Source organism: Vidua macroura, chromosome 10 (genome assembly GCF_024509145.1).
Source record: "Vidua macroura isolate BioBank_ID:100142 chromosome 10, ASM2450914v1, whole genome shotgun sequence".
NCBI classification, from domain to species: Eukaryota; Metazoa; Chordata; class Aves; order Passeriformes; family Viduidae; genus Vidua; species Vidua macroura.
Genome location: NC_071580.1, coordinates 4,623,880 through 4,648,840, shown reverse-complemented (window position 1 = coordinate 4,648,840; position 24,961 = coordinate 4,623,880). Strand labels below are relative to the sequence as shown.

Here is a 24,961-nt window from a genome sequence, read left to right as displayed (position 1 = left end):
AGGGAGCTATTCTGTTTCTGAAAGTTACTGCTTCATAACAGGCAATTTCTTATTAAATTTGCCTGGATTTGATCTCAGTCTGAAACCTCAGCCATAATTCCAGAATTATTTGCGAAATCAGAACCCAATTACTGTAATTACTTACTCATCCTTAATTCTGATAATGAATCAAACACTTCAAGGTATAGAAAAATTAACTTTTCACTAGCTTGAGTACCCTGTGTCCTAGGTGCTGTTATGTTACCATGTAGGGTGTCCATGGGAGAGGCTGGTTTGCAAAGCCACCTGGAGCCCTCTGTGAAGTCTTGGGGACAGTATCACCTCTGCCCTCTGAGCTTGGCATAATGGATTCTGTTACATGTACCTCTGGGACTTCCCCAAGCCACCTGTTTTGTTCTTGTAAACAAGACAGCCACAAATACTTTTTTTTAGCTGGCCACTAAAGAAGAGAAGGAAAATGCAGTTCTTGTGAGACCTTGGTGTTACTCTAATCCACTGATGAAGCTGTTTGGGAACTGGTTGGGGTTTTCTGGGTGAAAGGGAGGCTGAGGGCTGGTGTCTGTCTGTGTTGCTGCTGACTATGCTGAGGAAAAGCAGCTGTTCTTGGAAATGTGGATCAGGAGCAGACATGCACCCTACTGTTGTCACCTCTGGCACCTGCTGTTGCTGGTTTTTTTGGAATGATGCCTGACTGTACAACAGCCTTTTAGTGCTGGGTGTCCCAGCTCGATGGTGGGAGCTGCAGCCATTGAGCACTGCAGCTTTAAGAGTAGAATGGAAAATAACTGAAGTCAAATGAGGACAGAGACATCAAATTCTTGTGGAGTTTATCAACCAGAATGCATCAAACACGTTTAAAAGCGTTGCTAAATGAAACATTAAAAATCACTAGGGAGCTTCAGTTTGGAAAGGTGCTGAATCCAGGTTTGCAGGCAGGAGTACAGGAGCGTTTTGGGGTGATGAGAGTGTCTGCACCACATCATGGGGCTTTGCACTTTGGCTCCTTTCAGTAACAGTGCTTTCAGGGTGGTGCAGTGTCCTGTTTGGGATGGGGAAGCAGCAGGATTCTGGCTGAGGAGCAGAGAGAGGAGCTGGGACATTCCCTTGCTGGGACAGCCTGGTGACCCCAAGGTGCCACAGTTCCTCTCACACCCATTAACCAGAAGTCATCCCGTGCTTTGGGTTACCAAAGTACACTTCTGGCAGAGAGTGTGCACAGTCAGCAAAAGCTGGGCAGAGGTTCATGTTCAGCCTGAGCAGTCACAGGCTTGGTTAACACTGCCAGGAAGGATCAGCGTGGGATGGCACCGTGCAGACATCTGTGTGGGCCTGCGTGTGGGTCCCAGCCCTGCACTTGGAGCTGCCTCTAAGAGGGACAGAAGCATCAGTAAAACTGTGGTGGTGGTCACCCTGCAGTGGTTGTCCTTGAGGCTGGTGGTGGTGTGGTGAAGCCACCCTGGGAGATGAGCCTGTGCCTTGCACTCCTCAGGCAGGGGAGGGAGTTGGACTTGGCCGCTCATGTGAGAACATTTGATTTCTGCACTGTAGTGGGGACTACAGTAACAGTAAGACTCTTTAGTGGGAGGATTGCTTTCCTCCTCCATCATGGCCCTCTGCTCCCTGCCAACTGTTTGGTATTTTTTTAAATGGAAAATATTTGAAAAGTTTCATTAGGGCAAGCAAACTCCCAAAAGTCAAGACAATAGAAACAGCATTTTATTGAAGTGTTAAACTTTTAGTTGAACTATTAGTAAAAATACACGGTCTAAATCTGCTACTCCTTGTTGCTGTGATACCCACGGGAATTTCTCATTTCTTTGAGTAGGTCACGCAAAGGGTCAACAAAATCACCTCTCTGTGTTTTCACATGGAAAAAAGCAGAAGGAGAAAGAAAAGTCATGTTCCCACTTAATGGGAACAGTTCAGTCAGCAGCAGGGTGGCAGCAGGAATGGTGACATGACCTCCTGACACATCCCTGTGCTCTTTGCCGTGATCTAGAGCTGCTGCCAGGAGCCAGTGCCCGTGCAGGGCTGAGATCCTGTTGCAGTTGCTGAATCCCTCCCGAGCACAGGCTGCAGTGCTTTCCCTGGAATTAGCTTGGCTGGTAGGAGATACGTGAAGGTCTGTGTTTGCATTTATCAGCTGCCACCTAACCTCACTGTGGGAGGAAGGAAGGGAGGGATGGAGGTGTTGGGCTGCCTGCCAGCATGCCCGCTTGTCTCCGAGCTGCCGGAATTCCCTGCGGAAATGTGGCTTGGCAGGTGGCGGTTGCTGGAGTACACGTGGCACTGGGAGATACCAGAATAGTGTTGAGTGATGTACAGGACATCAGCCCTATAGATATCTATACATTTAGGTCACAAAAATATGTGCTGTATTTGTGTGATGTGTTCAGATAAGAGCTGCAGCCATGCGTATCATCCTGTGAGCATTGTGGTGGTCCCTGTTATCCCTGATCCTCATGGAGATGGTCACTCTAAGAGTCCTGTGCATTACACCATCACTTTGGTTAGCTCCTTGCTTTTAGGATTTTATGAGGCTTTTGTGAGTTCTGTCTTGTGCCAAGCTCTGTGTGTCTGTCAGTGCCCAGAAGTGCTGTATGCTTTGGCCTTCCTGCTGTTTGCTCTTTGCAGCAGGCAGTTTTCCCCCTCTTTTCCATCAGCCCAGGACTCTATTGACCACTCTGTTGCCTCTTGGATGTGTGGCTTGGGGATGCTGAGATGGAGCCGATCCCCAAGGTGCTGTCACCTGGTTCCCTTTGCCTGCATGCAGTTATAGTGCTAGTGGGTATGTGGGGGTGAGTAACCAGGTTCCAGAGGCTCTGGGCATCCCCTGTCCTGGTTTTCAGGGGTGTTATGTGCAGTGCTCCTGGGTTTAGGGCTGCAGGGTGTTTCCCATGGACCACATCAGGGAGTGCAGGACTGGTGGTGATCCCTGAAGGATGCACAGCCCCAGGTGTGTGTGCTGTGCTTAAACACTTTTGTCCATGCCTGAGCAATCCAAAACAAGGTGATGAATTAGTATGTGTAGGGCCAGCCTTAATTACCAATAAACACCTAATGATCAGCTTCCTGGGGAGGCTGCACTTCCTATGGCAGCCCAGGGAGCAGGGATGGTGCTCCTGGGGTGCTGCTGGAGATGGAGCCACAGCAACCAGTACATCAGCATGAGATCAGGCGCTGCCCATCTGAGGATGTTTATGTTTTCCCTTTACTGTTCTGTAAAGCAAATGAAACGAGTCCTTGGGAGGTGCCTGACGCTTAGGCTGGGCCTGGGTGTGGGGACAAACCAGCACGGAGGGGCTTTCTGGCTGAAGCCGTGGCTTAGTCACCAGTGCCTTACCTCATCCTTTCCCTTGACCTGCCTGGCTTTTCTGTGTCCTTTTCTGTAGCACAAGTGCTGTGGGATGGATGCTGCAGAGCCATGTGCAGGGGCAGAACGGGCTTTGCTCAGTGTGGCTAGTGCAACAGGGACTTCCAAAGGTGAACCTGTTATTTCCAGGCCATCCCAGCCTTGAAGCATCTCGTGCCCTGTTACAAACAGGCTGTGTGGATTCCTGTGACTTTGCTGTTCCTGTGGGCAGGCTGTGGCTTGGCAATAAGCCTCACGTGGCAAGGACTGTGGAAATCAATAATGCAGAGCCAGGGAACTGGGCTGCAGGAAGCACTAATTGGTTTCTGCTTTTAGAGGTATTGCTATTAAATGTGGGCACTTTGTGGGAATAATTGTTTTGGAAACAATATTTTAAAATATTTTGGTTTTATTAAGATTGGAGTAAAGATAAGCAAATTAGGTCTGGATGATGTTTTAATGTGTCTATTGTTGATCTGGATTTTTATTTCAGTTCTCCAGCTCCAGATCTTTCCAGGGTAGGAGCAATGCTTTGGTTCTTATTCAAGGACTTTTTTGTGTGTTTTAAAAAACAAACTCTAATCCTTTTGCACTGCCCCTGCATTATGAGCATCCAGAAGGGCAGATTTTCAGGAGGCGTCTGCATTTGCTGTTGCTGGCTGTTGGCTCCTCTGGCTGCGTGTTTTCCATGTACTGAACTGAAGAACAGGGTTAAGGCATTGCTGAGCATTTTTCAACCCTTCTGTCTTTTAGTTTCATACTTAGGAAATGTAACATGCTACCTACAAGAGCCCTGTATTTTTGATTAAATATTGAGGGAAAAATAAAATCAGTGTCTATTTTGCTTGGTGTGAGTATGGCGATTTTTCCTGGGCCGGAAAAGCAGGATGCTCTTTGCAGGTGCTGGCAGGCATCCTGAGCACAGGGAACACTTCCTAACTGTGATGGAGGGCTGACCTCTGCCCAGAGCTGTGGAAGGAAGGTGTACCAGGGCATAAATCTGGGGTGCTGGCAAGCCCAGCTTCTCCTGGAGGAGAACTCCTCAGAAATGGCTCTTACTAAATGAGAGTATTTCCCCAACACAGAGTGGTCCAAAGCTAATTTTAGGTTTAAAATGGGATGAATTAGGAAATATTTACATGCATGAAAGATTCACCACCACTAGACAGAACAAAAAGCTGTTGAGGGCATCGTACATGGGAATTCCTTGGAATTTCATTTGGGTTCTTGGTGCCCTTATTCCACCCAGGCTCCTGGCAGCAGCAGGAGGAGAGAGAGAGAATTCAAGGCTCAGATTCTTTGGGCTTTGTTTTGTTTGTTTGGTGTTTAGTGACCCCATTTCACTGCCCAGTTTTGGCCTGAGCCTGTCTGTTCTGCTCCAGGCAGCCTGGGAGGTTTTTGTGTGTCCCACCATGGGCACTGCCTGCAGGAGAAAACCAAGTATGGGAAGAGAGGTCACTTGTCACAGCCCCTGCCAAAAGGTCACTGTACTGAGAGAGATGTCATGAGAACAGGAATGAGATAATTTTCAGGGATTATAGTGTTTCTCACCATAGGGATGAGTTGAGACAGCATCAAACCCTGGGAGGCATTAGCAGGAAATGTCTGTTTTTCCTGGATGTATTTTCTCTGCTTCTCATTTTTTCCAAATGAAGTTCTTCTGGGTTTCATAGCTTCGTGTGGTCCTTTTCAGCATCGGAACCTCATTAAGGAGCTGTAATTATCTGAGCTTGTTTCAGATCTGCCACGATACAGAATAAACTTAGGCTGACCAAGTTTTAGGTAGTCTGTGCTATTATCAGCTGCATACATTTTCACATCAGGACGTCAGTGTCTTCAAAACACAGAACTGTTCATGAATATTTACAAAAATATGTGTTTTCTGCCTTCCAGTTTCCACGCCTTTAAAGCTGTGCTTTTGTTGTCCTGTGCAACAAGTAGAAAAAAATTTTCTTTAGTGAAGTCTGAGATGGTCATATGATCCCTGAAGTAATAACTTGGGGTTAAAGCATAACCAAAATGGCAAATAACGAGTAGATATCGGGCTTGCAAAGTTGCAGCATGGAGCTACAGGTTTGCAGTATATTTACAAGGTCTCAGGGATTAGTATAGTTATTTTGTATTTTTTTAGTCATTGGCCCTGCAGTTGAAATCTTGGCTGATTCTTGGTGCAGTCATTATTTCCAGTGTATATATTTTACTAGTTCAAGAGGTTGGGGGTCATGTGCAGTGGGAACAGCCTGGGACAGAAGGCAGAGAGCTTAAGTGGTGCTTCAAGAGGAAGTAATTAATATGAGAACTGAGTTGGACAAAGGCAGTGTCAGCTGTCTTTATAGGGTTTGTAGTATGTAAAACTCTTCCAGTTTTTAATCATCTCCTGTTTTCCCTATCTGTTCTTTTTTTCCCAAGGTTTTCCTTTACTGCTGAGTCTTTTCATTGTGTTTTCCTTCTTGCTGCATTTGCCCAGGCAGACTTTGAGCCCGATAAAGCCAGAGCAGCACCTTCCCTCTGTTCAAACACAGGTTGCCACACCAGCTCCTGGCTGCCCCAGCAGCAGGTTTGGGGTGTGGGTGCTGGGGTCCAACTGTTCCTCTGCCTTCCTCAGCCCTGGGGTTCTGCAAACTCCTCCTCAGGCAGTGCCATGTCTTTGCAATTAGATAGGGCTTTCTCCATAGTCTCTGATTCAGACCAGCAGTGAAACTGGTCTAAGAGAGAGTAGGTTTAGATTAGATATTGGGAACAAATTCCTGCCTTTGAGGGTGCTGAGTCATTGGTTGTCCAGAGAAGCTGTGGATGCCCCATCCCTGGAAATGTTCAAGGCTAGGTTGGAGGGGGCTTGGAGCAACCTGGGATAATGGAAGATTTCCCTGCCCATGGCTGGGGGTTAGAACTGGATGATCTTTGAGATCCTTTCCAACCTAAACCATTCTGTGATTCTCATTCAGAGCACTTCTCCCTTGTCCACCCTGATCACAGCAACCTTCTGCAGGGCTGCAGTCTGCTATCACATTTCTCTGCCTTCTCTCAGTATTGAGACTGTTCTCACAGGTCACATGCTTTAGGTCTGAGTTTTCCTGTGTTCTTCATCATCTCTTCCTTCCTGGCTCACAGGCAATAGTCCTGTTTGTTCATCTTGGCACAGATTTTGCCTTTGTTCGGATTGCTGGTTCTTGACTCAGTCAGACCCTGCTTTTTCTCTTTTGGTTGTTTGGGTTTATTTTCCTTTAAAAAACACACTGTTTATTTTCTATCTTGAATGGCAACAGCTGAATGCTGAAATGCAGCACTTATTTCTCTGAAGTTTCATCCTGTTATTTGCAGTCTCCTGTGATTTGCTGGTATCACTTGAGTTCAGTATCAGAGGTTTATAATTCCCTTCTGTAGTCCATCAGCAGTGCAAGCAGTGAGTGGCACTGGACAGACAGGGCCTTCTTGGTGTAGCCTGCCTGATTTATGGTAAAATCCTGGATATCCGTGTCTGGTGCCTGTTTGCACCCAGTCTGTTGCAGATTAACCCAGGCATTCCTCAGCTTGCCCATGGGAATGCAGAGTGTCCATATGGAAACTCTGCCCAAGAGTTTAAATAGCTCTTATGGAGCAGAGCTCTGTAAAGCAATTTGGCAAAGCTTTCAGAGGGGTGTGGTATGTCCTGTCTTTCCAGCTGACCCCAGTGCCATCTGCCCTGCCCAGCTCTGGGTTTGCCCTGTATCCCCTGGCTCTGCAGCAGCCAGCTGTGACAGGGAAGCGTGGCCACTGCCCAGGCTCATGGGGCTGTTGACAGGGCCACGGGCAAGTCACATTTTCCTTCTCAACCCCAAAATTTGGCTCTAATCTCGATGGAGGGAATCTTGCTGCTGGGACTCACTCAGTCCATCTGACTTTGGACTCTTCTTTATTGCAGGATTTGTCTGTGCCAGCTGTGAAAACAGCTTCAGCTTAAAAAAAAATAAAAATCCTGAGTTATGGAGCCCTGCTGTGGTCCCTTGGAAATAATCATTGCATACACTGGTTAATTGTTTATCCATTAACCAACTGTGTCAATTAATCTGACAAAGAGCCCAGCTGTACCTGGCACGATGGGGAGGAGAGAAGGAGGAGGAGGGAGGATGAGCATCTCCTCTCTCTGTTGAGTCCCCTCTGTTGCTCTTCCTCCAGCCCTGTTGATGTGGTATTTGTCTGCTGGTTTCCTTCATGTGTAATTGCTGGCATGGCACGTCCAGAGTGTGTTTGGGCTTATGTTCTCTTTGACCATGGAAAACTTCTTTGGAAAGGGCATTAAGTTTCCATGAAGTAAAGGCATCTTCTAATGGAGAAAAAAAAAACAAATTCGGTTTTGTTTCTAAATGTGAATGCAGACAGAAATACAAAGCAAGATGCTGCTTTATTCCCAGCTAGAAATACACAAAAAAAAAATCTTTGCATGAAGTGCTGAGTAGGAAACTGAGTAGGAAATAGGATTTTAATGTATGTATTAGTGCAGAGTGAGGCCCTGGGCTCCCTTCTGCTATCCCCAGGGTTATTTCGGAAAGCCTGGTAGCATGGCCTCCCTTGGGAATGCTGTTTATGTATGCCTGCTTTCCAGGGAGAAAATCAAACATCCCAAGCCAGTCTATATCAGGTGGAATGACTTCACTCCAAACAAATGAAAATGTACCTTATGCTCTCTGAATAATTGAAGGTCCCTGCAGTACTTTTTTAGAATAGGAAAAGTGTAAAGCTTCCAAGAGGGAGAACTGGCTTTCCATGAAGTGGTGACAAGGGAGGTGTGGAGCAGTGCCAGTGCCAAATTCCTGCTGCAGAGAGGCTGCACGGGCTGGGTAGGGTGGCATCAGTGGGGTGAGAACAGTTTCATAATGGAAACTAAATAAAATACAGTAATAATTGTCATGAAAGGGGAATAACACTGGTGGAAAGAAGTAATTCATGATACAGCAATTGCTCACCGTCCCCTGACCAGTGCCCAGCCCCCAGCAGCAGCTGGCACCCCCCAGCCAATTTCCCCAGCTGATATCCTGGGAATGGTGTCCTGTAGAGTGGAATATCCCTTTGGCCACTTTGGGTCAGCTGTCCTGGCCATGCTGCCCCACAGCTTTTTGTGCACCTCCTCATTGTCAGAGCATTGGAAACTGGGAAGTCCTTGAATTAGGGGAAGCAGGACTTAGCAACAACTCAAACATCAGTGTGTTATCAACATTCTTCTGGTCCTAAATCCAAAACACAACACGGTACCAGCTAATAAGAAAATTAACTCTATCCCAGCTGAAACCAGGATGTTGCCCCAAAGTTCAGTGTATCACTGGGAAAGGACGTACCCACGTGTGTTTATATTTGAATTATTCATGCAGGTCTCTTGAAGTGACCTGGGGGCCCAGTGATTCCCCTGGTCTGGTCCTAAAGCCTTTTGTGCTCTGGTGGCTTTTCCTGCCCCTGGTGGAAGGTGACAGAGCCACCCAGGTCCTTGGAGAACTCACTCCCAAGATGAAGCTATTGGTTCTACATTTACTTTGGTATAAGAGAAGAGATTGACCCAGTTTTTCTTGATTCAAGTCTGTGTGCAAATGGATTTTTTTTCTGAAGGCAGCTGCTTCTAGCATGTTTTTAGGCATACATGGTATCAGCCCTATGTAGTAATGAAATAATGGACTTATTTCAAGAGGAAACAATAATAAAGAATGTTCTTTCAAAAGCAGCTAAACACATGATTTATTAAAATGTTAAATTATTTCCAAGTTACGGCATACCCAGCTCTTGTTGTGGAGCTCACTCAAGAATAATTGCACAGTGTTCTTTGCAGATCTTAACATCAGAAATGTCACACTTTTTTGGAAAAATCATTCTTTAACACAATGTGACAGCTTCCACAAGGATAAATGGGCATCCTTGTATTGGCTTCTGTAAAATGTTGCCAGTTTGTCCCATCCATATTTTTTCAGTGTAGCTGTCGAGCTGTGACATTTATTGCAGAGCAGGACAAAGATTGAAGGGACTTTTTATCATCATCAGGGAGATGGCCAGAAGCTGGAGCCTGGCTGTGTGCAGGGGCCAGCAGCCAGCTCCACAGCCCCATGGTGAGATGCAGAGCCTGGAGGAGGAAGAGGGTTTGCAAATACTCATGAGCAGAGAAGGCTTGTGCTAGTGTCAGTGGCCATACCTCATATATCGATTTACTTTTGTTTCCTTATTTTTTTTGCTTCTTCCTTCCCCATTTTTCTCGTGACTCAGGCTCCTGGAATGGATGGGTGGGAATAAAGGTGGGAAGTGCTGTAGTCACCAGTGCCCAAATACCTCTAAGTGCCACTGCCTGAGTGCCCTGAGCAGGCTGCAGCCTTTTCCCTGGCCGTGTCCCCATCACTAAGGGACAGTGGGCTGGTTCCCTACAGACACCTGGGATGTTGGAGGGGTGAGCACAGAAGATGTTGGCTCCACCTTGTTGATCCCAGGCTTTCTGTGGGGGTCAGGATGCTCCTGACCCCAAAGAGGAACCTTTAGAGCTGTAACTTTTGAGCCTGCTGAGAGGATGAAGCCTTGGGGGAGCACAAGGCATGCAGACACTACAGGCAGTTGTGTAAGGTGCACAGAAATAGAGGCAATCTTAATAATGCCAGGAGTTTCTAGCACTACTTCACTCAAAGGAAGAACATCTAGCAAAAACTCCTACTGATTTTCTGAGTGAGCTTTTCTTTCATGTAGCCTGACCTGGGAAACTCAGCACCAGGTGAATTAAGTCTGGGATGTGGCCGGGCAATGATATGGTTTGTAGCTTTATAGCTGAACCTTTGCCATTGGGTGTGTAGGGTGGGGATAGTTGGGATGAATGTGTGTAAAGGGATGGAAGGAAGATGTGTCCATGCATTGCCAGTGGTTTCCCTCAGCCCTGTGTTGCAGAGAAAGTGGTGACAGCTCTGCCCTGTCTCTCCCCAGCGCCCCGCGGCTCCTGAGCGCAGGCCCCTGAGATGTCTCTGAGAGCAGAAAGCCATGCAGCCACATCCACGCTGAAGAAGCTCGCTGCAGACATGAGCAACATCATCGAGAGCCTGGACACCAGGGAGCTCCATGTGGAGGGGGAGGAGGTGGACTCAGAGGTGCTCACTGACCCCAAAGGCACCGGTGAGTTGACAGCCGTTTGCTCTCATCCCATGTCCTGCCTGGGTTTTAACAACCTGTTGGCAGGTAGGCTACAGCCTCAGGGGTTTTGCCAAGCCCAGCACTGACCCTGATTTAGAACCAGGAGGCTCTTAATACTTGAGCTCCTCAAGTCAAGTCCCTTCTGTGTAACCTTGTCTTTGAGCTCTCCTTAATAAAAATCGCTCTCTTTTGCTGAAATTAATGCTGCTGTATAAATGCTCCCAAGTTAAAGCATTGCTGTCTGCTGCCTTTCATGCCCCGATTGTTACAAGGCTGTTGAGCTAACAGTTTTGTGGGGTTTGTGGTCCTTGCAGTGTGCATTCCCTTCTCTGCCATCTACCACACCCATGGGTTCAAAGAGCCGGGCACGCAGACGTACCTCACAGGATGTCCTGTCCGAGTGCGTGTGTTGGAAGTTGAACGCTTTACTTCCACTAAGAAGGTCAGAACTTCCCAAGATTTTGTTTGATTTCTGTAGAATTGTATTTAAAATGCTGTTTGTGCCTTAATTTTGCGCTTGCTTGTTGATGGGCTGAGGAAGCAGCGATGACTGTGTCTCAGAAAATGCTTAGGAGAGAAGGTTATCTGTCTATTTATAAAACCTAATAAAGCAGAACAAGAAATTGAGAGACACAATAATCCTTAAGTAAAGCCGAATAAAGGCTCTTTAGATGAGCAGCTGCAGGAAAATGGCTTATTTCAAAACTTGCATCCCATGTGGTGATGTTCTCCCCTGCAGGTACCAAGCCCCAATGTTTACACCATCGAGCTGACCCATGGAGAGTTTGTCTGGCACGTGAAAAGGAAGTTCAAGCACTTCCAGGAGTTTCACAGGGAGCTGCTGAGGTACAAAGCCTTCGTGCGCATCCCTATCCCCACCAGGAGGTGAGTGTGCGTCCCTGTGGACACAGTGGGCTTTGGGAGATGTCATCTGTTTTATTATCATATCTATTTGGCTTCACTGGTCCTATTTGCTTTGCTGTAAGGAGGAGAGGGCAGAGGAATTCAGTCTCCATGAATATTTAGCAGCTATAATAAAAGTATTTAATCTATGTGATGGGCAGCCAGAATCTAAGCGATGCAAACATCTCTCTGCTGACGCAGAAAACGTCTCCTGGGTCATCAGCTTTTGAGCTGGATTTGCCTTGAACTTGGGGAAGGGTTATGATAATGCTAATAGAAATTGCTAGAGCTTTGTGGCTTTCTGACAGTGTGGGCAGGAGGTGGGAGGTATGGGGGTCCCGGCTGGCCTTGGTGCTTGGGATGGCTGGAAATATGAGAGGAAAGGAAAAAGAAGTGTGAAGAGAAGTGGTGTAGGTGTGTGAGAGCCTTCTGATGTAGAGAAATGTTGGGATATGATAGGAAAGGTAAAAGTATGAGGGGTTAAGAGCTGGAGGAACATAATGCCCTAAAAATAGGATGTAGGCTCCTTTTCCTTATGAGACCAAAAGCTGGCCTTCAGAAATCAAACTGATACTTCTGTGTTGTGTTTCAGTTTGTAAGACACTTGGAGCTGGCTTCTCAGATAGAAAAAATAAAGGCATTGCAGCAGAGGGGTTATGTGTTGAGGCATACAGACACTTGCAGCACTGAGACTTGATGTTGGGTTGTGCTTTTCCTTCCAGTCACACGGTGAGAAGACAATCCATCAAAAGGGGAGAGCAGAGGCAGATGCCGAGTCTGCCGCACACCGCAGAGAGCACGGTGCGGGAGGAGCACTTCTCCAGCAGGAGGGTAAGTGCCCATCTCACTCTGGGGGCCAGAGGGATGCTCTGAGGTGCAGAGAAGCCTGGCAGGTTGCTTGCAAAGCCACCCACTATCAAAACGCTTGTTTGGTATCGTTACAGTATTTTGCTTGACAAAGTTTGGCTTTGACAAGCCCAGCTTTAATGCCAGATTCTCTGCTGTGCAATGATGAGGATGCTGCTCCTGGGGTTCATGCAGGCAAAGCTTTCCTCTGCAGTTGCTGAACACCATGATGCTGGGAGTGGTGGTTCCCCTCTTCCCACCTGCTCTGATTTAAAGATAGAGAAGGCAGTTTTCAGAGGCAAGTGATGGAGGCAGCCCCGTGGCCATCAAAATCTGAGAGATTTCAGTGCCGTCCCCCTCTGAAAGAGGAGATGACAGTCAGGCTATTGATGCTGAAGTGGGTAATTTTAGCCCAGGCACACGTGTTCTGTGTAACTTCATCAGATGTTAACAGATGGGCCCTTCCATGGAGAGGGTGGATGTCTTCCTACCTCTTCATTGCAGCTTTGCTGCTCGCAAGTTAAAAACCCCATGTTTGTTCAGGCTGTGCTTGTCGTTCTCTTTCTGCTTCTCCCTCCCTCTCTCCCTGGGCTTTGTGCCACTGGAACTTCAAGGCCCAAAGGATTAAAGGATTGTGTCTTGTGGCTGTGCCATGCAGAAACCCTGCTGTTCACAGCTTCTCTGATGTGTGGGAAGTTTGAGGAGAGAGATGTGGGTTTAAAAGAGGAATAAAACTGTTGTATAGATGCTTTTTATTTTTTTAGCTCATGTTTCCTTTCAGTTTGCTTTGTGTCCTGTAGGACTCTGCCCAGTTTCCCATGCCCAGATAGTCTAATTTTTTCTTTTCCCTTTTACAATGAGGATGGAAAGAGATTGCTTCTCCCATAATGGTTTCTTCTCTTCTCCCCTCCTGGCTGGGGAGGACAGGCCCAGCCACTGCTCTCTCTGTGTCCTTTGGACAGGACAGCATGGTCCCTGTGTCTGTCACTACATGAACCTTTTGTTCTGGTTAAACAGGCTCTCTCAGTTGCCTCTGAGCCTGTTTTCTCACAAAACTGATTCCTGTGGGTCAGAAACAATGGGGCCTGATTTGGTACTTAAAATGGTTCTGAAACTTTATCTCAGTCACAAAAGTTGACCTCCAAAGTGACCCTGCCACAGAACACGTCTGCTGGTGGAAGGTACAAACAGAGAACTATGATAAGTAAACAACCTATGACCAAACTGTTTATGGTGCTGAGTTATGATATCCTGTGAGCACATAATAATGGATTTATTTATCCACTCAAACTGAAAAGTGGATCTGATTTCTTGATTGTTTCCTAATGCCAAGCAGTTGGATTACAGGAATTTTCAAGAAAAACCTCCATATCCTATCTAAAGTTTCAACATTTTAATTGTAGAAACAGCTGGAGGATTACTTGACAAATATCCTGAAAATGCCAATGTACAGGAACTACCATGGAACAGTAAGTAGAAATTAATTTGCTTAATTGTCTAAAGAATATTCGCTTTACAAATGCTGAATTCCTTGGAAGAAAACATGCAGCTTCTGCAAGAAACATTTTACAGCTGTTTTGTGAGCATTTTGGCTTAGCTGATTTCTCCAACACAGATGTAATATGATTAAAACCAAAGGAATGACTCAGTGTTAGAGGTTGCTGGTACAGCACAGTGATAACCTCCTCAAGCTGGTTCAGTCCAGCAGCTGGTTGTACATGTATGATGTAGTGAGATTCTGTTTAATTCTGCAGACTCTGCAGTTACGGTTTTAAATACTTAAAAAATTGGAGTCCAAACCATATTTGTAATTGCTCCTTCAGTCTGGGCTTTTTGTGTGGTTCTGGGTGCAGATTTGTCTCAGCTTTCTATTCTGTGCAGTTTCCCTGGACATTAGTGATGTTGAGTTTGTGTGTGTGGTATACCCAGAGAGGTGAATGAGTATTTTGTCAGTTCCAAAGGGAGATGGTAGTTGGCTTATTTCCCCGAGTCAACACTGTTTGAAATGAGGAGAGATGTCAAATCCAGCTTCAGGCCTATTTTAAGGAAAAACATTTCTTTTGAAATTCATCCTCGAATGTTTCTTCAGAAGCCCTCACCTGTCAGCTGCAGGTGTGGCATCTCTTGGGGATGGTAATTTATTTCCCCTTTTTTCGGCTCCATAATGACTGTGTTACTTCATCTTTTGTATTACCAGCAAAATCTGATGCATGCACTGAGTAGCTGCCAAGTTTAGTGACATTTCTGAGCACAGATTGATAGCTGGGAACACCTGGTTTTCAAACAAGCCAAAAATACAGACTGAACTTTGGATTTCTGTAGCAGGAACTTCTCTTCCACTTTTGCTGTTGTTAGGTATCTTCTATTTTGCAGGATTTCCGTTGTGTAGAGATGTTGGGCAGCTCATAGCTGGATGTTGTGTATAAAAACTTAAAAACTGTGTGTGTTCTCTTGCAGAGCTCAGTGTTGAGCAGTGCTTGTTCCATGGGACCAAGTTCCCATTGGGATTGGCCATTGTGCTCTGGATGGCAGGAAATCTTCAGGCTGAGGCTGAGGAAGCTGCATTCCTTAGAGTGCTCCTTTAGGGGACAGGCTGTGGAGCTTAATTTCAATGCAGTGAAGAGCTGTGTTAGTCTGCATGTGGAAAAGAGTCATCTTTTGTTCTAGAAGCAAGACTGGGATAACTTGGCAATTTTGATCAGTAGCATATGCAGAGCGGGGGAGAGTTATTTTACAGTGTGGATCCATCTTGTCACTTTTAGGCAGGCGTTGCCTTTTTAAAATATTTTGGAATGTTTCTGCTCCTATGAGAACGTGGGTGATGCTTTGGCCAGGCTGCGGTTTGAGACAGGCTGCACAGTGGGGGCTGGGAGAGGAGATGGGCGGCCTTGCCTTCCCAGGCAGCTGTGGGGTGCTCCCTCCTGCGCTGAATCACCCTTCTGTCCCCAGCCCCTGGAGCCAGATGTCCCTTTTGCACATAAATTCTCAGTTTATTGTTGGCTTTCACTGGATTTGGCCACAGAGAAGTGTTCAGGGAGGATTTGCTGCCCGTGGTGGCAGCACGGGTCCTGCAGGCGATGCTGGAAGAAAGCACAGGGAAGGAAGTGCTTCCTTTAAAACAGCACCCAAACACCCCCACCATTCTCAGACGAGACTAAATGAAGATTTCTGGCACTTTCCCTGAAACTGTATTTGTCCTCCTGAGAACAAAATGAGGGCTTTGCTCTTCCTGTGGTTGAGAAGTCTTTTGCCCGGATGCTGACAAATGCTGTAACTGTCTTAATCTTGGAGCACATTTGGACTCCTCTGTGCTCCTCTCATCAAATCCATGCACTGAGGACTTTTTTAAAATCAGGAACTCTGTTAAATCAGGCATGGAGTTGCAAAGGCAAGTTGAGACCTGCCTGGAGTGTAACCCTTGTCATTGTGAAGAGCCTGCTTAGGTCAGTAGCATCTCTGAGGAGATGTTTTTTACATCTGAGCTGCACAATTTAATGAATTTGCTTTTTTTACTTTTTTTATTTTTGCATTTGTGGTCAATTTATTATTTGCCAGTGAGAGCAAAGTGCTTTATACACTGTCTGGAGGATGTGCCATGCACTTCAACAGTCGAGCCTGCAAGTCAGGCTTGTGGTTTTGCAGACCTGAAGTCACTGGTTGGGTTAAGGATCAGGTCCACAGTGACTACATGGCATTGGAGAGGTTGTACATCGTCTAGCTTTTTATATTTAATATATTTTTTAAAATTATTTATGTGATTAAATCTCGTGTCTTCTTCTTCTTTCCAAAACCTTTTTATAGTACTTTTGGGCTGAAGAGCTTTAAGACAATTACGATTAAAATGAATGTTGTGGGAATCTCAGTGTGTTAACTGTTCACACTTTTTTTCCCTGAAAATGTGGAGGAATATAGCCTCAAAATGTTGAGGCTTAATTGGATTCTGTTTAAAAAATTTATTAATTGGACTTTTGTGTGTGTAATGTTTTGTATGAACTTTAGAGAGAGTAAAAACCTCATCTTAATTAAGAACAGCTGAGAACTGAGAGAGGCCCCTGGTTTGCCTCTGATACAGTGCTTGGATCTGCAGACCTTTGTGGAGGTCCCCACCCAACCCACCAATATTTCAAGCTATTACACTTGAAATGCAGCACATTTAGGGTTTCTTTTGATGTGTGTTTTGTATAAGCAAATTTTTTTTGTGTGTATGTAAGAAATTGTGCTGAACAATATCTTTCTGAAGAGTGTGTAATTCCACGTTATGGCTAGTGACCAGTGCTAATCAGCTTTTGATGCATTTCTGAACCCGCTAAATAAAGAGCAAGAGTCAAAATGAAAAAATACAGCATGGAGAAGCTGAATCCTTTCTGAAATGCAGATGCTCTGTGAAATTTTTACTTAAATAAATCATTCATGTTCCACATTGCTGGCAAGACAGGATGGTTTGAACACCTTGCACCTGGTCCTCCACCTTCCGTAGCCTGTCCTCCTGCAGCCCATCATGCCTGTCTGCCACAACAATGTCATTGAAGCTGCATTCTCCAGGCCCATATCTCATACCAAAACCATCCTGCTGCGGGTCTCTCTGAAACCAGAGTGGGATGCCAGATCCCAGGGAGGCAGCTGGGCAGCGCAGGAATTCCGATGTGACGGAGATGAAAGCTCCTGGCTGCCCTGCCTGCCTCTCCCAGCCTCTCTGTGAATGATGAGCACCTCAGATGAGGCACTGTGACAGTAAAAATAGCTAATTGTAACAATAAATCATTCCATCAGATGTTTTGCGCTACGCTGAGGAATTTTCCTTCTAACTGCAGGAATTTATTTAAGTTTTTTTTTTTTTACATACCAACGCTTGATCAATGTGTTGGATGGGCTCCTGTCATTGCTGTTCCAGAGACTGCTTGGCTGAAGAGGAGGTTGCTGTTCTGCCAGACAATCTTTGCTTCTCTTTTATGTAGTGGTAGTTCTGTTTCTGCAAGTAATTTTTCTTCTTGGTTTTTCTTTTTGTTTCTTTGAGGACCATTATTTCTCTGCATGCAGTGCTCCTCAAATTCCTGCCAGCTTTCTGGTTCCAGCCAGCATTTTCAAAGGGTTTTGACATTTCTGGTTTTTTTGTGTATATGCCCACTGTGAGAGAGATGTCTGGGTTTCTGATTTGTCTGATATGAAATGCCATGAAGTTAAAATGGGATCCAGACAAAGAACTGGCCTGAGAATTTGCTTGGGATCTCTGATAAGGGCTTGTAAGATACACTGGATTTTTTCAGGCACTTCCCACCTAAGTGTCACTGCAGAAACAGCTGAAACATTCATTGGTCACACCTGGTGCTCTTCCAGAACACTTAGGGAGAACAGAGAGAGCAAGATGGTTGGTAAAATAGCATGGAATTACTTGTTTTAACCACTTTCTGAAAACAGGCTGAAATCACCTTAAAATCAAAGCATTAAAATTGCCTCAGCTGAGTAGAGGTTACTTTATGTCCTTGAGATACTCAGAGGAAAGCAGTAGTGTCTTTTGTTCTTCTTCATGGCCTTGGCTGATATGAGAAGTTTGGGAAGATCCCAGGAGCAGCTGAGCATGAGGAGATGGAAGGATCTTCAGTCCTACCGCTGTTTTCTGGGAAAAAAATGATGGTATTGGGAAGGGAGCCTGTGCTAACCTCATCATAATGGCAAGACAGACTTTGACCCCAAATTTACTGATACTTTTTTGTTATACTTAGTGTCTGAAAATGTCATTGAGGCTTAGGGGTCCACCCATGTAATTCCTGTGCAAAATTGGATTTTGCTGATGAGGACCCTGAGGCTGGTTTGCCAAAGAGAGATGACAGTGGCCCTTTCCTGGAGAAGAGAAAGCCTTTTCTTGGAGTTGCTGTGGGTATGGGTAGCATATCCTAAAGCTGGTACAGAGGCTGCCTCCTGTCCCCATTCCAATCAGGAGCATGGGCTGAGCCCTGGACTGCAGCCCCAGCAGGGTTCATTGCCAAAATGTGCTGTGAGAGGTTCCCTCTGGCTTGCTGCCTGGCCAGAGGGACAGTGACACCTGCCCTTAGCACCTTTCTGCACTTGGACAACTTGCTGTGACAATAAATTAGGTGCAGACAGGGTTCTGCTGTGCAAGGCGACTCCTTCCCAGGGCTGTGCCTGCCCCAGCCCTGTCCTGCACAGGACACCCTGGGAGAATTTCTCCCTGCTAAAGGGGCCCAGGGCTAATAACCAGCAGACTGCCAGGAATGTCCTGCTGTGCCAAGAAAAGCCTGCTCGGTCAAAATTGCCCAGTGTCCTATTTTTAGAGGTGAATGTAATCGTGCTGAGCTTTCTCACCGGCTTTGCTCACTGTTATGTTCCCTGCAACCCCTGCTGAAGCAGGAGGCAGGTTTCTTGACTTTGGGGTTTGAACTTACTGTTCTCCTACCCCACTGTGGTTTTCCTGTGGCTTTTTGGGTCCTGGAACCAGGTGGGCAATGATGTGTGTTCAGCACTGACCTGCTGCAGTGGCCTTGGAGGATGCTCATGGATTGTGGGGCTGAACCTTCCTGTGGTGTCTCCATGGGGTAGGGGGCTCAAAGGGTGCTCCCTGCTCCAGGCATGTATCCTCATTTCCTTTGCAGTCTTTCTTTGAGGGTCTCTGGAGGGAGGAGATTATTCAGGTAGCCATCCAAGATCACACAGACTCCTGAGCAGTGTCAAACTTGAGTCCTTTTTCAGCCAAAGATCTAAAAGGGAGAATACCAGGGAGTCCCTGTGATGTATTTGAGCTTAATTGTCCTGAAATGTGTTTTCCAAAGTACATCTAAAATAAACAAACAGAAAACTCAATCAAAATACTTTCCTTGGTTTTCTTGGAGATGCTTAAGTGACGGTGGATAATATCTGTTCTGGATGTTCTGTAGGTCTTTATGGCAAGTCACTTATATAAAGCAAAAAATGTTGTGGATTTCAGGGTTATAAAGATGGGGGAATCTCTTTTTCTTTCCCAGATGGAGTTTGTTGGAGTAAGCCAGTTGTCATTCATCCACGACCTGGGACCAAAGGGCATGTGAGTTGTGAGCTGTCTTTGTGAGTTATGATTCACTAAGAGCATGGCTTTATACATAAATACTGTTAAAATTAATAGCTTTCCTTTCTCAGCACGAACTGACTGGGGAATATTTTGCCATCTAGATATGAAAAATTATTACTGTTTAGACAGAAATGCTACAATTTGGAGAAATGATTTTGAGAGTGGGCTGCTTTATGAGACAGAGCTTTTGGGGTTTTCACCCCTCCCTCCCTGCAGCCCTCCCTGTTGAGCCACTTAATTTTCTGCTTCCTGTTTTATAAAGTGGGACCTTGTGCTTCTTAAAACTCCATTATTTTCTTTTTTTTGGGCGGGGGGGGGGGGGGGGGTAATTTTTGCCCTTCATCCAGTTTTTAGGGCACAGCACAGAGGCTGCTTGGGCACAGTTGGAGAGGCAGCCCTAGGCACAAGGGCCGGGGGTTCAGCAAGCAAAGCACCCCCTCCAAATCCCCCCTGCAGCTCCAGGTGAGCCCCATCCCTCACCCTGACCCTGTTCCTGTCCTTGCAGAGAAGGGTTCATCATGAAGCGCTCCGGGGGCCACCGCATTCCTGGCCTCAACTGCTGTGGCCAAGGGAGGATGTGCTACCGCTGGTCCAAAAGGTACTGCTGGGGTGGCAGAGGTGGGGATGCCACGTGCTCCCTGGGCACACAAAAATCCCCATTTGTCTCTTTCTCCCAAAAAAATCTGTCGGAGAGAATCTTGCTATTTTTACGAAAGCCACAGATTTTCAGGTTGGAAGGGCCTGTGGGCTATTCCCTGCCTCACCCTTCTGTGTGGTGGGGTTTTTTTTCTCCTTTGGAGTTCACAGAAGGGACATGTTACTCCAGAGAAAATCTGGGATTTCCTAGAGCTGACAGAAATCCCAGACTGTGCCCAGCTTTCCCTGCTGCAGGAGCACAGGTGGCTCTGTGCCTTTGGGAGGGAATGTGCCTGGTGACCTGCCCCAGACAGATTTCAGCCTGGCCTTCTGAGCTTCCCTTCCTCAATTTACAAAATGAAAACCAATTAATTGAAACACTCTTTGGACTGCTTCAGGGCAGGATTAAATCAGATGTGACCTGCAGCTCTAAGGAGCTGTTTGGTGCAATTAACCTTGGCATTAAATACATTGCCTCTTGCTGATTAGTGTAGATATTGAATCCCAATATTTTCTCCTGTTCCCATGTCCCTTCCTGCTGCAGACAGACATAATTTGCTGTTCCCATCCCTTTACTCTCTGTGTTAGGTCTCTGTGTTGCCTGGGGCTGCAGCACAGGGAGATGTGTGCTGTGGGGGAGTACCTGAGGTACCAGCCAGTCTCCAAAAAATGCAGGGTGTATTTCCTGGAGCATGCCCTTCCCAGGCAAATCTTTCCATTTCAAAATCCAAATAGCCCATACAGCATTGCCTTACAGCAACAATTTCTTAGTCGATGGAGCTTCCCCAGGCATTATGCACCTTTGGATTTTAGCATCACCCATGGACTGTTATTAGTTTTATCTTTAATTGTTCAGTTTTCCAACAAAACCTTTCTGCATTCTTGTGAAGAAAAGGTCCTATTTCTTTCCAACATTTCTTAATTTAGGTTTACAGAAGATCTCTATAATGAGGGTACAGGGAGAAAAAGATGTGACCTTCCTTCAGGTCAAATCATTAAATCATCACCAATTCTTGTTTTTTTAATGGAAAAATGCCTTTTCCTCCTGATACTCCCCAGTTAACCCTTTCTTGTGTTGTCCAGAGCTCAAGCTGTAGTGGGGACAGTAGCACACCCAGCTCTGATGGATCTCCATTTTTCTTTAGAGCCTAGAAGGGGGGTGGGAGAAGTGTTTGAGTGGGATTGTGTACAGAATATCACAAGTGAGACACTAAATTCCCATCTTGGCCCACTGGGACTGATAGTTTATGCATCAATAAATCAGCAAATAACATTAATATTTCCCAGAGAGAGTTATTAAAGGAAGGATTTTAGGACCTGGAGGAGGATAGTGGCATGAAGCTGTGACTGGGCACAGGCAGGACTCCTCAGGCATGTAGAGCTGCCTGGGAAACACAGAAGGAGAGTGTTTGGAAATATACCCCGTGGGATGTTTAAGAGTGAAATTATAGGCCAAATAGAGATGGGAGGTATTTTGGCACCAAATGAGAGCTGATGCTGGGTAACTCTTTCAGGGCCCTGAAAGCAAGGAAAAAAAACCTACGGGATCTAATAAAAAAATATGGGAAGTAGATGAGGAGCTGAGGCTGTTACTAAAGATACAAGAATGAACAGATTTTTGCAGTGTTTTGTGCTGCTTTGCGTGCTTCTGAGTGTGCAGAAGAATGAAGCAAAGGTCTGGTGATGGAGACCTGTGTGGGACAGAGGGGGCTGGTTACCCCAGCTACGCTGCAGAGGGAGAAAAAATTAGAAATGTCATTCACAGTAAAAAATGTGTTTTTTCCCAGAGTTGCCTTCAGGCTACAGTATTTATGTGAAACCTGACGGTCATCCCTCCTCATGTGTTTCTAACAGGGTGCCTGTTGCTTGGCAATAAAAGCTTTCCAAAATGCCTTGTTCATATATTTTGATAGGAGTGAAAGTGATCCTAGCATCAGAATTAATGTAAGAAATGTCAAATAACTCCCATATAGCATACAAGCTGAATAAAAATCAGGGATGGAGGAATGCTTGTTGCACCTTGCCTCATGCTTAGAAGTTTATGACCAGGGAGGTTCTCATGGGTTCTGTTTAACAAGGGAACCTGTATTTTTAAAGACTCCTGTAAAAAGGAGTTATATACATATCTCTAAAAGTCCTATATTGAATTAAAACTCATTACCCAAGTTCATAAAATAGACACTTTTCTGCTCTAGAAAACCACCCCCAGTCTAGTTCCTGAGAATAATTTTTATCATTTAGTAGATTTCCCAGATAAATGATTTGCATGTGTTTTGAAGAAGCACTTTCCCATTTTATTAACTCTTTTTGTGGCTCACATTTTGAGGCTTGGCATGGGTGCGAAATCCAGGTGACGTGGTTGCTGTGTCTGTGCAGGTGGCTGGTGGTGAAGGACTCATTCCTGATGTACATGAAGCCTGATTCAGGAGCCATTTCCTTTGTCCTGCTGGTCGATAAGGAATTCAGCATCAAGATAGGCCAGAAAGAAACAGAAACAAAATACGGTTTGCAGATCGACAATCTCTCCAGGTAAGAAAACAACTTTGTTTATCCCTTTTTAGTTTGCTTTTGCTTTTTTAAGGAGAAATCGATGCTGCTCTGCAGGAGGGGTTAACAAACCTGGGTGGCTGCTGTTGGTGTGCTCAGACCTGCTGAGGATTTGGCCCTAATGCTGATTATTTCCCATGCCTTAATGAGGCATTTGGAGCTTCTGTTTGTCCATCCCTGTGGTTATTGCTGGGGCCTGGGGGCACGGTGCATGCTGAGTTGCACAGTCTGGTTTGGCAGCAATTGCTTAGGTAATTTTTTAGGCACTCTGTTCTCTTTAAGCTGCAAGCAGGGATGTTTTCTCCTGCATCCCAATGGAGTATTGCTCAAAAGACATGCTAGTGGGGGATAAAGAGATATTTAATGTTTTTATGTTAGCATACAGTATAAATTCATCTCTTAAAAAATACAACATTAGCTGGCTCCAACTCCAAGTTAAGCTGTGCTAATAATTTAAACATGGGTGGGTTTTTTATGCTTGGCAGTGCAATACTGTTAGTCACTCAGAGCAGCTCAGTGCTGTGCGTTCTTTGGCAAACAAAACAGCGACGTCCCTACTTTTTGCGTAAATAAAATATGACTGGTACAGATGCACTTACCAACATGGACAGGCAGCGAGGAGCAGCCCAATTAAAGGGAAATGGCTTCAGCCTCCTGCCCTGTGCTTTGTGTGTTCTTACAGGTCACTGATTCTGAAGTGTAACAGCTACAGACATGCCCAGTGGTGGAGGCAGGGCATAGACGAGTTCATCCGGAAACACGGCAAGGACTTTCTGACGGAGCATCGCTTCGGCTCCTACGCGGCCGTGCAGGAGAACACCCTGGCCAAGTGGTGAGTGCCTGTTACCTGCCTGGCCTCAGCACCTCTGCTCAACAGAGCTGGTAGCCTTTGGTAGCTGTGGGGACTGGTGATAACTAAAGAAAATGCAAAAAAAAAAATGAGGTTCCTTCACCAGGGACAGAGTAGCAGTGCTGGTGGCAGGAGCTCTGCGTCACAGCTCATTGTGTTTTGCAAGTCAAGTTGCATTTACATTCAAAGGGGTTGGGTATTTGTCATTGTAAGGATAAAGAGAAGAAGAGGGAATCAACAAATGCAGATCTGAGTATAGTTGGGAGGGTGGGCTGGGCTTTATGCACACAGCAGCCCCTGAGAAATCATTCTGTCCCCCAGTGTAACCTGACTGCACTAATCCATTCCCAGAAGTGCCTCAAAAACTGGATTCTAGCTGGAATCAGATCAGTGCTTTCCCTGCACTGTCTGCCTCGCAACAACCTCTGCCCGAGTACTTTCCATAAATCAAAGGAAACATCGTTCCATCATCCTTTCCTGAGACACAAACCTGGCTTGCATGTCAAGCAGAACCCAGGAATATTGTGTGAATTTGGCAGAAGTGCCAAGAGGCACTTAATATTCCCTTATTGTGCTGTTTCATCAAGCTACTGATAGCAGCAAAGAATTCTCCCTGCATGTTATCCTGATTCTGGAAATTAGGATTGTGTTTGCTTTCGAGAAGAGAACGTAAATGTCATTAACACAGAGCCCCATTGCTCTTCAGTTGTGTACTTTGTTTAATGAAGGGGAGGAGGCATAACTCTGCACTCTGTTTGCTTTTGCAGGTATGTCAATGCCAAGTGGTACTTTGAAGATGTCGCAAATGCCATGGAAGCTGCTAAGGAAGAAATTTTCATCACAGATTGGTGGTTCGTACTGACATGTTTGGGTGTTGCCCAGCTGTCTCCCCGGGGACGCTCCTGACAATGCGGCACTGTTCGGAGCCCTACAGTATGGCAGCTAGCCCTGCAGCCAGATGGTTTGGCAGCACACCCAAACCTCTCCTTGTGTTGTATTCAAAGGCCTTTTCAGGAGGGCTGGCAGCAAAAGCACACGCTTCAGATCAACAGCTTGGTTGTCTCCCTCCACGGAAAAGCCTGAAATCACATGGAGGCACCACCTGAACTGCAAATGTGGTGGCTTGAGGGGCTCCTCAGGAGTGTAAATAGCTGCAAATCTGAGGGGCATGGGTGTCTTTCAGTGTGTCAGGGAAAAAGGATGCTCAACAGTGCTATAGGATCCTGCATGGGATCCCCTTTCAGCTCCTTCTCACTGCCTTGGGAAGCCTCATGCCAAGTGTGAGGGCATCTTGTGGTGTGTCCTTTTTATCTGCTCTTAAATGGGCCAGATAAGGGAGGAGGGGAGTTTTGTCGCCTTTTTTGAGCTGTGTGTCTGCCAAAGGACCTGGCTCTGCCCACTTGTTACCTAGTTTATGTGTTTATGCAGTGCTCTGGTTCCTGTTTGTGTCAGGTGCTCTGTGGAAAGGGTGCTCTCACAGACTGGGCAGAGTCTCCTGGCTGGGTGCTGCTTGTGGCTGCCCATGTCTTGCCTTTCTGGAGGTTAATCTGCCTGAGCCAGCCTGGACCATGGGCATGGGAGGCTTCCAAGACATGATTCAGATTTCCTTAGGCACGTCTCTGTGCTCCTCTTTCTCTGTCTG

The 24,961-nt window shown here is 46.0% G+C and overlaps 1 protein-coding gene across 2 annotated transcripts in view; it reads left to right on the top strand.

Moving 5' to 3' along the window:
- Positions 1-24,961, top strand: part of PLD1 (phospholipase D1) — a 62,149-nt gene that overhangs the window by 6,871 nt on the left and 30,317 nt on the right. For both annotated transcript variants that reach the window (XM_053986239.1, XM_053986238.1), the window contains exons 2-11: positions 10,274-10,459; positions 10,792-10,919; positions 11,217-11,362; positions 12,103-12,211; positions 13,630-13,695; positions 19,204-19,262; positions 19,792-19,884; positions 22,299-22,451; positions 23,152-23,301; positions 24,087-24,170. In XM_053986239.1, the coding sequence (XP_053842214.1) occupies positions 10,306-10,459; positions 10,792-10,919; positions 11,217-11,362; positions 12,103-12,211; positions 13,630-13,695; positions 19,204-19,262; positions 19,792-19,884; positions 22,299-22,451; positions 23,152-23,301; positions 24,087-24,170 (1,142 nt within the window). In that variant the 5' untranslated portion in view covers positions 10,274-10,305. The remainder of the gene's footprint in view (positions 1-10,273; positions 10,460-10,791; positions 10,920-11,216; positions 11,363-12,102; positions 12,212-13,629; positions 13,696-19,203; positions 19,263-19,791; positions 19,885-22,298; positions 22,452-23,151; positions 23,302-24,086; positions 24,171-24,961) is intronic.